Source organism: Wyeomyia smithii, chromosome 2 (assembly GCF_029784165.1).
Source record: "Wyeomyia smithii strain HCP4-BCI-WySm-NY-G18 chromosome 2, ASM2978416v1, whole genome shotgun sequence".
Taxonomy (NCBI): Eukaryota; Metazoa; Arthropoda; class Insecta; order Diptera; family Culicidae; genus Wyeomyia; species Wyeomyia smithii.
In genome coordinates, this window is record NC_073695.1 from 92,793,928 (window position 1) to 92,811,700 (window position 17,773).

Sequence of the window (17,773 nt, forward strand, 5' to 3'; positions counted from 1 at the left end):
AAAATCGCCGATTATAAAAAATTTCGAACCATTTCTGGTGAGTTTTTGTAAATCACCTTTAAAATAATTTTTGTTCTCGCGTGTGCATTGAAATGGTAAATATGCTGCGGCAATATATAAGATCCCAAGTTCAGTTTGAACTTCAATTCCCAAAGTTTCAATAACTTTCGTCTCAAGATGAGGAAGAGCACGATGTTTGATTCGGCGATGAATAACAATTGCAACTCCACCGCCGGAACCCTGAATCCTATCATATCTATGAACCACGTAATTGGGATCATATTTTAATTTTATGTTAGGTTTCAAAAATGTTTCAGTAATAATTGCAATATGCACATTATTTACTGTTAAAAAATTAAAAAGCTCATTCTCATTGGCCTTCAATGAGCGAGCGTTCCAATTTAATATTTTAATTGTTTTATTTAAAATTATTGCTAAATTTTAAATTAGAAACAATTTTAATAGTAAAATTTGTTTCTATTTGAATGGCGTCAAACATTGATTTTGCCTGCAACATGGCGTTCATAAGATCGAACATTGCCTGTTGCAAAAAAGAAAGTTTACCTGCCGTAATAGGCCCCAGGCAGTTGACATTAGAAAAAATATTTTCGGCAGCAATATTAGCTGGAGTAATAGGTGTACAATTATTTTCTAGCGTGTTTTGCTTACCCATATTAACGGTCATTTTCGAACTACCAACACTAGGCGGTATAATGTTCGAACTACCTGTAACCTGTGCATAAGTTAAACGGGTATGCAAAGGAGTAGGTAAACTATGCGTCACTGGTACGCTTGGAGAATTTTGTTTACCTTGCCTTGCCTTAACAATTGCTAAACGGGCTGGGCATTGATATAAATTCGACATATGGTTGCCGTTACAATTCGCACAGCGAATATTTTTACTCTCTTTCACAGGACATGTGTCCTTTTTGTGAGAAGAGTCTCCACAAATGAGGCATTTTTGGTCCATGTTACAAAACTTTGAACCATAACCGTAACGTTGGCAAACACGGCATTGGGTGATATGCTTTATACCTCCGCCAATCTTTCGATATAATTCCCATTTTACACTTACGTTATATAAAGCATGTGCTTTTTCAAAAAATTTTAAGTTGTTAACCTCACTGCGGTTAAAATGAATTAAATAATTATTTAAGTAATTCTGTCAAAGTAATTTTGATCTCATCAACGGTTTGATCGTTGGTGAGACCTTTCAATACGACCTTGAACGGCTTGGCGCTCTTCGTATCAGATGTAAAAAATTTATACATCTTTTCAGTTAAATACTGAATAAGACGATTCCAATCTTTCAATGTTTGGGCCAGTAAACGGCATTCGCCTCTTCGGCCAATTTGATAAGTAACTTTGACGTCGGAGAGAAACGTAGAAAGTTCTCTTTTAAAAATATTAAATTCAGAAGCAATAGTTACCACAATAGGTGGAACTTTCTTCTTTTTTACAGAAATTTCACTTCTTGCTTAGGCAGAATATCATATAAATTTTCACTGCATAAGCTAGTTTCAGAAAAAGATGCCTCTCTTTTCTTCCCCGTAGCGATGCGTGGTTTCTTTTTTCGTCCTGCCATTTCAGGTGATACGAAAAAAGTTCAAAAATAATATCAAATTGCAAGTATTGAGAAAGAAAGAAATAGGTAGTCTTGAGAAAGACTGATGTAAGTTAACTTCCAGGTAATCTTTAAAAGACACACTGACAAAACACAAACTTTGAAGCTATAGGTAGTCAAAGACCAGTCCACAAGCAACCGAAAATACGTCTGATCTGTCGGGCAGCTCAAGACGCACTGACAGTCGTCTTTATATTGACTATAATACTACCCATGCGACCGTTGGTATTCATGATACCAAACAACTGATAACCACCGACAAGATAAATTTTAACACTCGTGTTGATGTTTTGATCGTCGAAAATGAAAATCATATCAAAATAGTGAAAATCAAAATTAACCTCATTCGACAATTTATACTGTACTGTGCAGTGTACAACGTCTGAACAGATTTTCACTACTTGGATTGATAATTACATTACGAGGCCTTTGATATTCATTCCACTGTTAATATCATTACGAAGCCTTTGATATTCATTCCACTGTTCTGTCATTAAATATGATAAACGATATTAACGCATCGTCGCAATGAGCATAGGTTACTGAGTTGAATCAGAAAATAAATGTGCTGATATATCTACTCGTGAATAAACATTAATATTCTAAGGCACCGCTGCAGGCTGGTGAAATACCTGTGTGTTCCACAACCGAGTTTTCACGACGGATTTCGCTAGCGAAAATTAACGCTTTTTCACTTATCAAACTTTTCACTTCGCTCGGAACTGTAAACTATGCTTAAGCCAAATGTGATTTGGTCGTTCGGATTTCCGTTGAACAAAGTTCGGAGGATTTCTGGCATATTGAGTTGAGAAGAGTCATTTTCGTTTCATCCGCGTTTAGTGCCGTTGCAGTGGTGTGAAGAGGCGAAACAGATGTCGAATTCGTTTTCGCGATGTAGCTACACCGTTCCGGACTCCACTTTGATGCTTAAAAAAACATTTCCGGTGTAGTTGCATTGGTATATGTAATAGCTGTCAATTTGTTTTGTTTTGGTGATTATCGCCATCGTCATCTCGCAAATGTGCTGAAAAAGAATTTACCTGACCCTTTACCATGTGGAACGAGAACCAAAACAAACCAGTTTTTACACATACGTTTGAATGTGTTGGTGTCTTTTAAACTATACCCTGCCTATTTCGAGTGTAGTCCGGGATAGAAAAAGGTAGTCAGACAGAAAAAGTGTAGTCCGGAAAGTGAAAAAAAAAACATTTACGGAGTAAAAAGTGTAGTTACACCGCGAAAACGAATTCGACATAAGCGACATCTCCGGCACGAGACGGATAAAGTGTGTTGTGACATGCGAACTGCACTTACTCGTCTCTTTGGAAAAGAGTGTAGAGTGCGATTTGAACTGCTCTTACTCGTCTCTTTAGAAATTTATGTGCAGCCTCCCAACGGAGTGTGCTTTGTGCTTTGTTGCACCCGATCCCTGACTCTCAGATAGAAAATCTCTCTCTTCGTCTCTTACTTCTTCCAAATATTGAAGACGTACACAAGAATCTGCGAGACGCACGAAGATTTTTTGCATATCTCTGAGTAGTTAGACGATCCCTGCTCGCCGTTTGACACTGAGCGGTCTGTTCTTTGGTAGATTGTTGTTTGTTAGAGTCTATACTATTAAATATATCTATTAAATTGTGAGCCGCTTTATATCTTTAAACACGCTAGGTAGTCAAAATTCGCAGTTTCACAATATAGTTTAAAAATTATCATTAGCGCGCGACAGTTATCTGATCGTATCTTTCGCTCGTATATTATGTTGCAAATCGGAGTAGGTAGTAGTAGGTCGTTCGGTTGATAAACAGCGTAAATAATCTGACGACTACGCAATATATACCTCCGTTTACCTTGTAATGAGTTAACTTCGCGCGCAACTTTGCTCGATTCGTCATTTACCACGGTGACCAAACCCTACCTTTCCGTTGCAGTCGTGAAGATGCAGATGTAAACTCGGTCTCCGACGACAACGACTGTTACACTTCCTTCCTTACAACATCCTTTCTTATCCTAACGATCGTAAGGACGTGGCCGGCGCCGTTATCGATTTTGTATAGATCGATAACGGCGCCGGCCACGTCCTTACGATCCTTAGGATACAAAGCGGTAGCAACTGAATTGTACACTGAAGATGGTAAACTAATCCCAAGTAGCCATTTACGTGGTTCCTTGTGCAACTTCACTAGCCCAGATCGATCACGGAGGAGCATCTACGAAATGTGCGGTCGTCAAACTCAAGCTCATGCTCAAGCTCACCGAAGAATGTGGAAGGGAAATTGATCAGAAGGGTAAAATTTATCACTTAAAAATTCGTGATGAAGGGCTGCTCAAAAGATACTGATTTTACAACACTAGATAGTGCTTACAGATTCTGAAATACATCTTTTCACGAACCTGTTGAAGTTAACCTTTGAATTTCGGGGATAGTTTTGTTTATTTTCGTAAAATTTCTCGAAACTTATCGAAACTCAATCTAATTTAATTAAGCAAGTTCCAACATGAAGAGAGTTATTTGAAAAATACTGTAAAAAGTGATTAATTTCACCCCATTTCATGAAATGTTTTTTTCGTGAAAATGATCTTTGAATAATTCAAACGAATTGAAGGAATTGTATTTTTAAGCTTCGTAGCCGCAAGGCTACAAGAATCTTAGTAGAATCAAGTCATTAGTTGGCAAAAGGACTTTAAAGTATGGGTTTATTCTCCGGCTCTTCTATAATAATCACTGGTCTGAAGCTTTGATAAATTTATAGGGGCTTATTACGGATGTCACCACACGGTGAGAACGAAGTGAAAAATTCCCACGGTGAAAAAAGACGCGAAATTACTTTCAACGTGCCTATTACGGTTGTCACATAGACTGTAGCAAGTTACACGCTGTTAGAGTGATAGCTTGCAGGAGGATATGATAAGGTCGACGAGGAGGGAAGTAGGTTACTATGTCTGAAGGAGAAGGAAAAAGTACTATTACACGGAGCAGGTTACTTCTCAATAAGTAACACGGCAAAAAGGTAAAAAAAATGTGCGAATAGCAAAAACGGCCGGACAATGCCACAAAAAGATCAAAAATCTACTGGTCGCAGTGGACTCCATACAAAAAAAAAATTGATTGCGAAGTGTAATAAAAAGGATAAAGGAAAGGTTATAATTATGTAATGGCGACAAAAAAAAAAAAATAAAACAAATAGAATGCACGTCGCGTAATACAACAATATTATCATTAAAGGCACATGCAGTTTTGATTACGGAAGTATTCCCAACTGTAACTGTTTACTGTGTATTTAGTAATAGTAGTAATTAGTGCTGAGTTCTTTGTAACATCTACTGAATTTTACATTTACTACAGAATTTACTGAACACTTGCGACATTATGATATTCATCACTTTGACTCAAACTCACATAAATATCGAAACCTACCGCTACATATAAGCGTAAAATTTTTGAAATCATATACCGTTTACGCAAAACATTCGATACTTACTTTCTTGCCATGGCTACCAGCTTCGCGAACGGTTTTTCCCATGTATACATTTTGATTACTTGAATTCCTTGAATGATTTCATTCATTAAACGCACCCGTTCGTCGGTTCTTAGAGCTGTCTGCAACCGAAGCACCGAGGTCTTTTTTCCGAGGTAAGCTTGCAGCGGGATAAACATCAGTAAGAAGGTTACGCCGAATACTGCCGAAATGCCAATTTCCCGATACATTAAGTATGTAACGATGATCGTTTCCAGCGGTCCAATCCACAGGTAATGAACAAAAAGTACGGCCAAATCTAAGCGGCCAACATCGTTGGAAAGAAGGTTCACGACTTGTCCGGCCGTTGTATCTCCTAGGGCGGTTTTACTTAACCGTAGAGACTTTCGATAAATCATACTGCAGGCGGCAACTCGCAGTTTCATACCCAAATGCAATTGAGAAAGCATGTATGAGTGCATGAAGAGCACACTGATCGCACTACACATAACGACGGCCGCTGCATAAAGATAAGCGTCATTGATGTTTCCGTTCTGCTGAGAGTAGTATGCAACCAAACTACCAAGAAAAATCGGTTGCGTAACTTTAAATGCCAGTTCTAGCACCAGCAGTATTAATCCCAGCAGTACAATGTTCCATCCAAATACCTTGGACATAGCTCGCATGAGACTTGGTTTCTTGCCTTTAGCCTGTTTGTTGGCCATCTCGTTTTCCCAGGCACGACAGAGGCGATTACCAAGATTGTCGGATTTGTGAGCTTTCATTGGCTGATACATATCCTCCGGACCTAGTTCTTTTTTGAAGCCCTTGTAAAATATGGGCAGAACCCAACCGAAAACGATGTAGGAGGCGAAGTTTGCTTTCTCGGCAGGACATTGAGGAAGGTTGGACTGCTTGGCTACCTCCATGATTCAGAGCTGAAATGATAAGATTCGAAAAAAAAAATAAAATAGTATGACTTATTGTTTGAAAATAAACTTGAGCTAAAATTTAAATTTTCATGACGAATAACTCATGTATAAAGATTGTTTGTCTTAATTAAGCTCATTTTTTTCACTGCCAAGCGATGAACAGCATCGGATGGCGATAATCTGCTCTTCTATATACTGTGATAATGATGATGATTAGTCACTTGATTTGATAGTGTTCAACCACGTGATGAAAATAGTTCTGCGTGAAGGCTCATCAAGCATCATAATTTTCAATACGGTCGACATCTACTTTGCGATGTGATTATGAAAAAGGTCGAGCTCCGTGATTAATTGCCTTTTAATTGATACGTACTTGTGTTATTATTATTGTGATGATAGAAGTTAGACGTACAACAACATAAGTTATGATTACTAAACAAACGGTTGATGTCAGTACGAATCCGTTTACACCAGTTGATTGTCAATTAAATACTGAAACGAATTTGCTTGCGACCCACATAATCAATTAGGGGTGATGCAACCGTCAGTATTGTTTAGTAAGTTTTGTCAACCGTTTGATAAGTTTACTCTTGTTAGAGATAAACTTTTCTAGCATAAAAGATATACACTAAAGTCTCTTTTTACGCGGGTTTCACGTAGGTTGTGTTTTTACGCAGTATTTCCAGAGAAGTCGTTGCTTACGTGGCTTGTTTTAATTGTTTTTTATTTTCAAATCGTTTATTTAAAGTGTCCGATTAGTTTACTTAAACCAATCATTAAATATTCAGTGATTTAGTTTAACCTTTTATATTTGTCTTAATTTTCAGATCAGATCGTTGGAAATACCACTGCTATTGAATCTTTATCGAAAGTATTGAACAAAAATGAATTAAGAACCTTCAGCGAATGAAGTTTTTTCACGCAGATTTCATAATAGACGCATTTTCTACGCAGATTTTAGAATTTACGCGGTTTTTAACGCGGATTTCGCAGTTAACGCCAGTTTTTACGGGCTACGCCCCCCGCGTAAAAAAAGACTCCAGTGTAATCATCTTAGAACAAATAAACAGCAGATTGTGGGGCTGATGCAATCGTTATAGTTCTGCAATAATTTCAAGTTGTCGATTGACAGATTAATAAATTATAGGGTATCGAATGTCTTCGTCAGTGGTTTTCTTCGGCAGTTTTTCTGCAGCAATCTTATGCAAAAGGGGGCCGAAGAAAACCACTGACGAAGACGTTCGATACCCTACTTTAAAACTATACCCTTATCTTTTTCTTAATTTAAGAAAAAAATGTGTGTTAACCTATCGACATACAGACCATGGCGACAGTTAGATAAGGTGCCGTCACAGAACCATTTGAACAGCACTAAAAATACACTGATGGTGCGTTTTTTTTTCTAGATCATATTACATACATCACTACGAGCGAGACAATATTTAATTATCCAACACAGGAAGCCAAAGAAATGTTCCCGTTAGTAAATATTTAGGTACACCTACAACTATTAACCATAGAGAACAGACAATCCTATTAATGTTCTGGGGTGTGTAAAAATGATTAGTTGAATTTTTTTAAATGAATAAGTTGCATCATCTTTACGCTTCAAATATTGTTGGCTAGAGATTTTTATATACTCAGCACTGAACATTCAACAGATTTTGAAATCATTCTTTGAACAAACTTGTTTTAAACGAAATTTTGTACAAGTATTGGGCCAGGGCCGCATAGCATTGCGCACGGCGACGGCAGTTAAAACATAAATTGAATATACGAATTTTGTTAGTTCGCATTGCAATCTAACAAAGAATTTTTATCATCTCACCCAGTAGTCCTCGTGTAGCTACACCGCAAAAACAAACAACGTCACTGGACTTGTTTGTTTATGTTTCCTTTTGCTAAATTGAACATACACGCTGTCGGAAAACTGCCTTTCCCTCTTCCATTAAAAATTTTGAATGTTCCTGAAGGAGAAAAGGGGTGACATAAAATCAAAATAAAATTTATAAAAATCTAAATAGAACATTTCACTGCATCAGAACGTTCGACAGAAGATAAAACAAGCGTACTACATGTTTTACCAAAATCTTGAAGCCATCAAATGATAATAACACAGTTTGACACATGAAACATACATGTTACATAGGTAAAGTGACCAGATGGTTAGAGCCCCAACGCGAACAGCAATACAATTCTGAGACGAACAGGGGGGGGGGGGGGGGGGGGTTGGATAGTTACTCTCGAAATGGTCGAAAACTCACGTTAATAGTTTCAAATTTACCAAGTTTTTATTTAACAATTTTTACTACACAACAAAATTATATGTATCAAACATATTTTTCGGCGTTGTGTTCTTTGCGTAGGAGTGATACATTATTAACATTTTTACCAAAAACTTCACATGTTTCGTCAAAATTGAACCTAAGCTGTAACATTGCTTTTAGTGTTTCAACACTCAATTGAGTTTTCTCAGTTGTCCAAATTTTGTTCACGACTGAAAAAATTCGTTCGGTTACAGCATTAGTGCCTGACAAACACAACGCGAATTCTACTATTTTTCTTAAATTATTGAACGGAATATTATTACTTTCCAAATGCTTGAAAAGTTCTACCCATCTCTCTTCGACTTCAACATTACTATCGTTCCAACTTATAATTTTTTCTTCATCTGTATATATTCTCGCGTAGACTACCTCGTCGAAAAACTCTGCTTCTTGCTTCTCTGCATCTGCTGATCCATGCGAATTAGTAAATTTGCTAATATACTCGAAACTCGTTTGAATGGATTGCCAATCCAAAGTGTCCCTAAAGTTCACCCATTTGGGAAAATCAACGTGTTCAAACTGAACAACTCGAGCATCAAGATAATCAATACATTTCTGATAAAACTTCAGAACACTAGTTTTGAATAACTCACTCTTTTGCCAACCATTTTACTCGAGATGTTTTAGTTGGTTACGCACATTTAGCGGGAGAAACTGGTTACTAACCCTCTCACGAAGTTTAAATATAAGATCGTCTATCTCACTTACGACTTCTGTAATTGTACTTTTGTCGCTTTCGATTCTTTTCACTGTATTGTGAAATAACGCGGTCTGACTATGCATGAAAAACAACCACATTTCAGAACTATCTTCCTCAAAAAAATCGCGAAAATTTCTCGGACAGCTATCAATCGACAAAAAATAAGATTTTAATGGTGAAAACATTTTTAATATTCGTTCAATGGCAGGCATCAAGGCAAGCCATCTCGTCTTGCTATAACCCAAAATCTTCATATACTGTACTTCTGCCATCTCACAAAACTCTTTCAGTTTTTCAACTTTTACGGTAAAAATATAAAAATGACTATAAATTTTTATAACAATACCCTCAACGTCTACGGGAAGATCATCTGCCGCATTCTGAATGGCATTATTAACGGTATGTGCAGTGCATCCTACACCTATTATAGGTTTTTGAAGACGATCCTTAAGCTTAGCATAAACATTGTTTGTACCTTTTCTTAAGAGGCCACCGCAATTTGTGTTTGCGTTATCTGTACAAATTGCTGCCACCTTATTCTGCATCTCAAATTTGCACAAAATTTCGAAAATTGATGACGCTATAATATCAGAGGTTCCACCAGGAAGTGAAACAAAATCCAACAGCTTAACTTGTATTCCACGCTTGTAATTAAAATATCTTATTATAGAAGGAAACAGTTTTGTATCCTTGTGATTCGAGGCGTCAGAAAAGATTGTGATAAAATTGATGTATTCCATGCTTGTCAAAATTTGATCAACAGAATACGGAGCAAGGACATTCTTTGCAATAGCCTCCGTCTTCGTGCGTCCACAGGAAAATTTTGGTTCAAAGAAAGAACGAACAAGCTTCGACGTACAATCCATAGATCGAAACGATTGGCTATGCATGATTGTATGATAGGTAAAGACAACTTCAGCATGAGCAAGCTCCTGTTCTTTTACACCAAAATCTGCTTTCCGGAAAAAAATAAGAAGTTTCGATGAGGTTGCAGCTGCCTCTAGCGCACGTTTATGTTTATACGTCGATAAATGCCTGTTGATGTCAGTTCTATCTCCAGATCCAATGAAAAATACACTGTTACAGGTTTCACAGCACACATTTCCAGTAACTTTTGACTTTTTAAGAAAAGGAAATTCATGGCTCAGATCATCAGTGAGCATACATTGACGCTTTTTAGACATGTCAGTCTGTGAAGTAAATAAATCTGAATAAAAAGTATAATTATTAAGATTCAATAAGATTACTTAGCAATAAAAACAAAATTTTCTCAAACGTTTATCTTTTATATTCATAAAAAGCGAATAATTTTTTTTTACTGAAATTAATACTGCTTCAAATCAAATTTGGAATATTTTATCACAGAACTTCTTCGACAAACACAAGTTAATAAAATTGCAACAAATATTAAATTTCGTTAACTTCCTTCCACTACATGAATGTATGTGACATTGGAAGCATCGAAAGACCGGGTAGCAGAGATGCCACATTTTGACCTGAATGTAAAATTTGAAAAAATATTCTTGACTGTACAGCATTGAAATATGCATGAAATTTATAGATTTTGTGAAAAATCCGTATAAATCTGGTGGTTTTTATAAAAATCTGTTCACATAAATTTTTACGAAGAAATTGTTCAAAACTTTGTTTTTTTTATCACAGATAAATCTGTATGTGGCATCCCTGTCATGTCGAGTAGCTCGTTTTTTCCACTGAATAGTTTTTTTTCCGCCCTTACGCTTTTTTGATTCCGGTGTTATACACGCTCACTCTGGATAACCCAAAACTGAGTCGAAACCTAATCAGTTTCGCTTAAACCGTATGTACTCAAAATTGAGTAGAAGTTGTTTTACTCATTTTTGAGTACCACCGAATGTTGTAAAAATTGAGTAAATATTACCCATATTATACCTGATGCGCGATGCGTAAATGTTAATCATTTTCGACTCAAAAATGAGTACTTTAAGCTTCAATGAGGGAATTTCGGAAAAATTATCATTATTGACTCGAAATTATTATATTTTGCCTTTTTAATGAATTTTATTTCAAAAAAGGCTTATTTCAAGAAATTTACCTTTGTTCGCTAGGACACGGGAGATCTTTGAATTTATTCGCCGTATATCCAACCAACGTGTCCTGGTGAAAAAGAAAAATTGGCATTAGTTGCAGTCAATTATTTCAAATTATGAATTACCTACCGATAACAACTAATTTCAAACATTTCTATTTCTTCCTTTTTTCAGACGGTTTGCTTGGTTTTCTGTTTGCTTTTAATTGCAAAAAAATAACAAAAACAACACGCAAGCACCAGTTACCCAATTTTGAGGAAATTTGTCGTCATGATCAATTTAATTCTACTCATAATTTGACATCTTCGAACAACTGAAAAAAATGATTAAAATTCAACTCAGCCGCTGAGTAGCCCAGAGTGAGCGTGTAGACGTGAAGAAATAAATGTCAAATTTGTACACGGTTGGCAGTGAAACCACATTAATGAGTAGAATAATACTTGTTAGAGAGGCGCACTCCCCCAGTAGAAATATTTGACATCTGATGTTTCAATTTGATTGAAACCGCGGGACATTTCAAAGGCGTACGGAACATTTTAGTTGAACGCGGGACATTTCGCGGGACGGATTTTCAAGCGGGACATGGTGTTGAAACGCGGGACGTCTGGTCACTTTATACATAGGATCAATTTAACAAATAAATTTTTAATCCGGTTGAAACTTTACACAGATTTTCCTAAGTTGAAGATGCCATTTTTTGTGAATCACAATTAATTTTTGGCAAGGGTACATGTAAAATGGTATTTATGATTACAAATATTTTCAGAGCCAGAAGGTTTTGTTTGATCGGTATACTGCCGTGCCGTTCGAAGCAGAGTTGTCCCATCTTCCACCCATACATTTTGCACGGTGGAAAATTATGCTTGAAACGGCAGTATATAGTCTTCGGCAGAGCTATAGAGCCCCATAGCCCATATGAGCATCCATGCAAAGTTTCAGCCAGACCAAAAACCACCCCAATAAAAAATAAATGAACCACCCTAATTAAAATCAGATTTGAGATACCTAATGCACATTGAAATAATTTACATATTTACATATTATATATGTTTTAAGATATTTGACATTAAAAAAAAATGCGATTTTCCGAATTTCATTCAGCGATGCCAGATTGGAAGACATGTCTTCAAATCGAATACATTTACCCTGCGGTGAAAACATCCTTGTTTGTGAAGACAAATTGAAGAAATTGAAAAATATGTGAAGACATTTGAGAACATGTGATTATTACCCGCATTTTGCATATGTGGTGACCTTTTTTTTTGCTCGACAGTTTTCGATTAGCCGCAGCCTTCGGTCGGTTTTAACAAGCCATCTTGGGTTGGAAGACATGTGAAGACATTTTCTCTAGGAACGTGAAGACATTTGAAAAAATGACCTGGCATCCCTGATTTCATTTCAATTTCTATCCCCTTGGTAGATTTTCGAGGATCGAAAAATCACAGCTTTGAGCGCTTTAAGGCACCTGAGCTGAATTTTTGAGCAGTTGATTTTTTTGATTGACTACAAATGAAAGTGTTTATCCAGTTGGATTCCACTTTCAAAGTTTCTCATGCTTTTAGTTGCATTCTAAGATAACAAGCGGATAGACTACAAAGCGGTTCTAGTCCTAGGAACTGATGAGACGATCCAAGTCTTGCCAGTTCACCGGCACTTTTGCTTCTATCTATTCCACAGTGACCAGGAACCCAATATGAATCTACTTGACTATTACAATTCAGTGATTGAGCACACTCCCAAACAAGTTTTGAGGTGCATGTTGCAGACTTAAAGGCCCTTAAAGCTGCTTAACTTCCGGACATAATGCAAATGTTTGAGTGCCTGTATTTCCTGCGATAAGCGATATGGTGTTCACTTTATAAATTTTATCATGATTCTTTATTTTTATCAACAAACGACTGAAAGACAAAAAACTTGCGTTTTTGTTTTTGAGATTTACTATTGTTTAAAAACACACTGTACTGTTCATTTCAAGCGAATTCCAATATAGGATTGTGTTGGTTGTCTAGCCGCATTCCTTGAGACCAATTTATAAGTAACTGTTAAACTAATAAAAATAATCAGCAGACTGTATTTTTTCCGGTCTGGTGCTATCAAATAAATGCTATTTGCTTTGATTTTATACAACTTTGCAAAAGCTGTAAGCCGTTGTTCATTGACCGGTAAAGCCGTACTGTACTGTTATACGGACATAAACATACGACCTTCTCTGCGTAGGTTAGACATGATGGCAATTCTATGGAGTAACTATCAACAGTGTTACACTCGACTGAATGCAATCGCGTTTCCTAGACGGAACCATGCTTGTCCCCCGTTGAGTTTGTGATTATCTTCGGGAGTGAACTTATTCCATTTCATTGATCGCACGCTACCACTGATGTAGAGCAATCCGAAGCTTCGTTTTTTTTTAGACGGACTCATATCGACATTGCAGGCAAGTTCAAGGAATGTGACAGTTGTTTGTTTGCTTGTCTATCCGGTTAATAAAGATGATCGACTGGCGATAAAATATCGATTCGACTGTTTGTAGCACACAAACACATAACGTATTTATCATTGATGAGTTTCGCGGGCTCGACGAATCCGTAAAATAATTTACAATTTTCATTTCTTTTATTTACTATATTCATTGTACTCTCTTTTCAATAAGTTTTTGTGTATCAAATTTTATGTGAAACACGTAATTGAGATAAGACGGCAGTGCACAAGACATAGAAAAATAAACTAGCAAGTCACCAAGCAATTCACATCTCATAATAAAAATGATCAGGAGACACAATCTAAAACGAACAACTGTTGATAACGCTTGGTAGGTTACAGGAAAACATTCAAATGATTTCCTAAAGGCATGAAAAATTAGACAATGAAATGCTCGTCATGTGTGTAACAAAAATAACACATAATCGAAATTTGTTACATTCTCACGTTTCAAATTATTAAAAAAGAAAATTGAATTATTAAAAAAATCAAGTCTCACAGGTAGTTTTCAATCAAGCTCTTCTCTAATGTGGGCACCAAAAGCGACTTACATGTAACATTTAAAGGTATTAATGATCTTGGCAGTTTTATATAAAAAAAAAACCTTAATACCAAACTATCCATGAAAATACAACATTCAGTGCCCGAGTGAATGCGAAGATTTTCATTTGTTGTACGAAATAATAACGAACGATACCCTATGCAAATTCATGAATTTTGCTCGTTTCGAAAAGCCAGTTTCATCATAAATGTAATGTTACATTAGTTATCCATATCTCGGAGCGCATGCATTATTCATTGCCAGCAGAATGATGTTGTCGATTGTCTGCCATGTGGAATAACTAAAAACCGGCAGATATGCTCACGTGAATTTTCCTGTGACATCCAGTATACATAGTTTGCAATGATGTAGATAACTGCAATTACTTTAATAATAGAATCATTTATTTATTGTGCAATCCAGTGACTTCCGAGGTGTATAACGTGAACAAATACGCCGGTTTATACGAATAAATACTGATGAACACTGTCGTTTCTATTCGTATAGGCGAATTCAACGTTCATCATTTTACCAACAGTCAACACTATGGGTCAGATCTGTTCAATTTTATATACAAAGTAATTGTTATTTTTATTAGTTATCTTCTTAACCCATTATGGACCGGGTGTTCGGTTTTCCGAACAGTACTTTAGAAATTTTTCACGAATAACTGAGATAAGATAAAAACATTCCGTCTTCTGTATATGATAGCTGGAAATGTTGGCTACAAAAAAAATGTACTGGACACCCCTCCCTAACCATCCCGTAGGGTGGCTAGCGTTTCGCGCAGATGTGTTGAAAAACACAATTTTTCATTATAATTTTTAAAACTGAAAAAAGTAATTGAAGCTGATATTGATATTGACATATTCTAGTTACTAATGGATGACTTTTACTTTGTACCATTTATCAATACTCTACGAGCATTGCAACGCGCGTGCCCCTTGATCGAAAATGACTGTTCGTTTTTCCGAACAGTGGTCCTAAAGGTGTTCACTTTGTTTACGTACTGTCAAACGCAGTTAGCTAAATGGCTGGATTGGTTTTGAATGTTTATTTTATAGTGCGTCAATTACTTTTGTTTCATGTGGACTGAATCTGTATTGAAGCTATCGTAAGTATCAGTTTCATGTCTTTTGATTACTTTGCTCCAAGTATATCTAAAGTGAATTCGATCTTCATGTTTAGAAATCAAGATGAATCGACGCCGCGCATTGACGATGCATGAAGTTTTTGCTATACTGGAGGAAGAGAGTGATGATGAAGAAACTTTAGCTATTCAACGGGCATCTGAAGTAAATGTGGTATATATTCTCTCTCCCGTTGATTTTAGGTATTAGACAACACTTTCCAGCTAGAGCACACGATGAAAAATCAAGAAGATGAAGGCATTGTCACAAACCCACAATATTCATTTGTAAAAGATGTAATGTTTATGTACATCCCAAATGTTTTGAAGCTCTTGAACCACATAAATAATAAATTTCAATGAAATCATATAATTCAGGATTCATTGATTTGTTATCACACATTGGCCCACTGTTCGGAAAAACGAACAGTGAAATACTCGGTTGTGGAAAGTCGGAAAATTTTTTCTTCACCATTTTTTTTTCTTGATAAGAACAAAACAAGCCTGTGTTGTGAAAATCGCGTTAAAGAAAAATCAGGATCTAGGTCCGGTCCATAATGGGTTAATTCAAATAACTTAAAATATAATTATTTTAATATTTTAAAATTGAATTGATTATTTTATCATAATAGCTATTACTGCGCCCACTGTCACTGTGCCGGCGAGCATTGCTACAAAATGTAATAAGTTTAGAATTTAGCACACAGTACCATTACGTACATGTGTATATCAATGGTATTATGAAATAGGTAGGTACTTTACAACGCAGTTTTGCTATTCACATGCATGACTACCTCAAATGTTTACTACTGATTTTGAACAAGCTTACTAAAAATGCTTCAGAGGGATTCCATTCTACGTACCTTTTAGTGGTTTATTTTATACCTGCAGAAATCCAAACAAAATATTCAGTATCACTGATGCTATTACCGATTCACAGAAATTCTTTGAAATCCAAGAACTTGTTTCCAGTCAATCAATTCCGCAATAATCACCGAAAACGAGTTACCATTTTGTCGCTAAACGTATAAGAGATTCTTCTTAACTAATAGCACTCAATATTTCACGCTTTTATCGCACACTACTTTTCAGTCACTCAACCAAATTAGCTAGCATCTCGGTTGTGTGACTGACGAGCATCATGATGTTTTCAGGAATTGTCGAAAGGATATGAACTGCCCGATATCTATCTATTACACCTGCCAGAGCATCATGGTCTAATTACATCGCGAATATAGTGTGTAGAGCAATGAGAATTGAGCTCATTTATCATCAGCAACAACCACCAAAAGACTACACAACTAGAGCCGACCGCTAAGAGGCACAATGTAATACTGGCTGGCAGAACAAATTCGACCAAGTAATGTCGGCAGTAGTGGTTCTTATCGTGAACTATGTTTCTCATTATTGCAGAGAAAAGTCATAGGAACACTACAAAATTGGAATGGGGTTTTAATAGGTTTTAATAAACTAATGTGACATTAGTGGGTGCAGCTGTCTTTTTTTTAATGATGTTTGACAGCACTTGTAGTTGTGTTAGTTTTATGAACTAAACTCAACTATTTTCGGGTGTAGACGGTGTAGACAGTGTAGTCCGTGGGTAGCTACATCCGCTACGCGACAAAAACGATTTGACATAAGTAAAGGTCTATGACACAAAAACGCCCGCAAATCGCGGATCCGCTGCGATGTTAGCTGCGATGAAACAAAGCAAAAAAGATAGAGATGTCAGCTAGCTGACAAAAACCAATGAACAATAATATAAGAGTGGTGACACTATCTGAATTGGAGAAGAAATGAGAAAAATGAATGAAATGAATGTCAGTGTCATTCCAATCGAGCGGAGCGGGGGATTCGAATGAAATGAATGTCAGTGTCATTCTAATCGACCTATTAAACTGCCGTTCCAAGCATAACTGTCCCATGTTCCAGAATGGACAACTGAGAAGAATGCGATTAAACATTTGAACATTATTTGCCATATGAGGCAAAATGGCGTATCAAAAAACAGTGTTGTGATTGAGATTGCGTTAAAGACAAACATATCCAATGAAAATTATCAAATACTTCATTTGAGGATTTGATTTACGGTCGTTAACAGAAAACTTGTTTAGTGGGACTCTTATGCCTGGAATTATAAAATGAATTGGCAAATTCCACGCATAACAGCCCCACTGTGAATTTCGCATCGCACCACTTAACTCGTGCAAATGACGCTTTAGTTTGTTTGTTTTGTTTACATCGTGTGTTGTGTGGGTCGACTTGTTTCGTTCGTCGGAAGTTTCGTTCAGAACCGAAAATGAATGCATTGGCCATGTTGCAAGCATACGGAAGTGATGACAGTGATTATGAATTTTTCATAAGATCAGGTGAGCGATTTGGTAGCTCAAGAAAAAGTGTCGAGCCGGATAAGAGAAGCTTTCCAGAGCAACCTGCAGAAAGAAGCGACGATTCTGACGGAAGCTTTTTCGGAACTCCAAGAGGTCAAAAGGCGAGAAAAAAGACCAAACAAGAAATC

General features: G+C 36.5%; 1 protein-coding gene across 1 annotated transcript in view; it reads right to left on the reverse strand.

Annotated features, from left to right (window-relative positions):
• LOC129724891 (probable multidrug resistance-associated protein lethal(2)03659) overlaps positions 1 to 16,578 on the reverse strand; it is a 28,374-nt gene extending 11,796 nt beyond the window's left edge. The window contains exons 1-3 of the mRNA XM_055680169.1: positions 16,481 to 16,578; positions 16,119 to 16,274; positions 5,104 to 6,017 (exon numbers count right to left, since the gene is read on the reverse strand). Coding sequence (XP_055536144.1) covers positions 5,104 to 6,008 — 905 coding nt within the window. The 5' untranslated portion in view covers positions 6,009 to 6,017; positions 16,119 to 16,274; positions 16,481 to 16,578. The remainder of the gene's footprint in view (positions 1 to 5,103; positions 6,018 to 16,118; positions 16,275 to 16,480) is intronic.
• Positions 16,579 to 17,773: the final 1,195 nt, after the last annotated feature.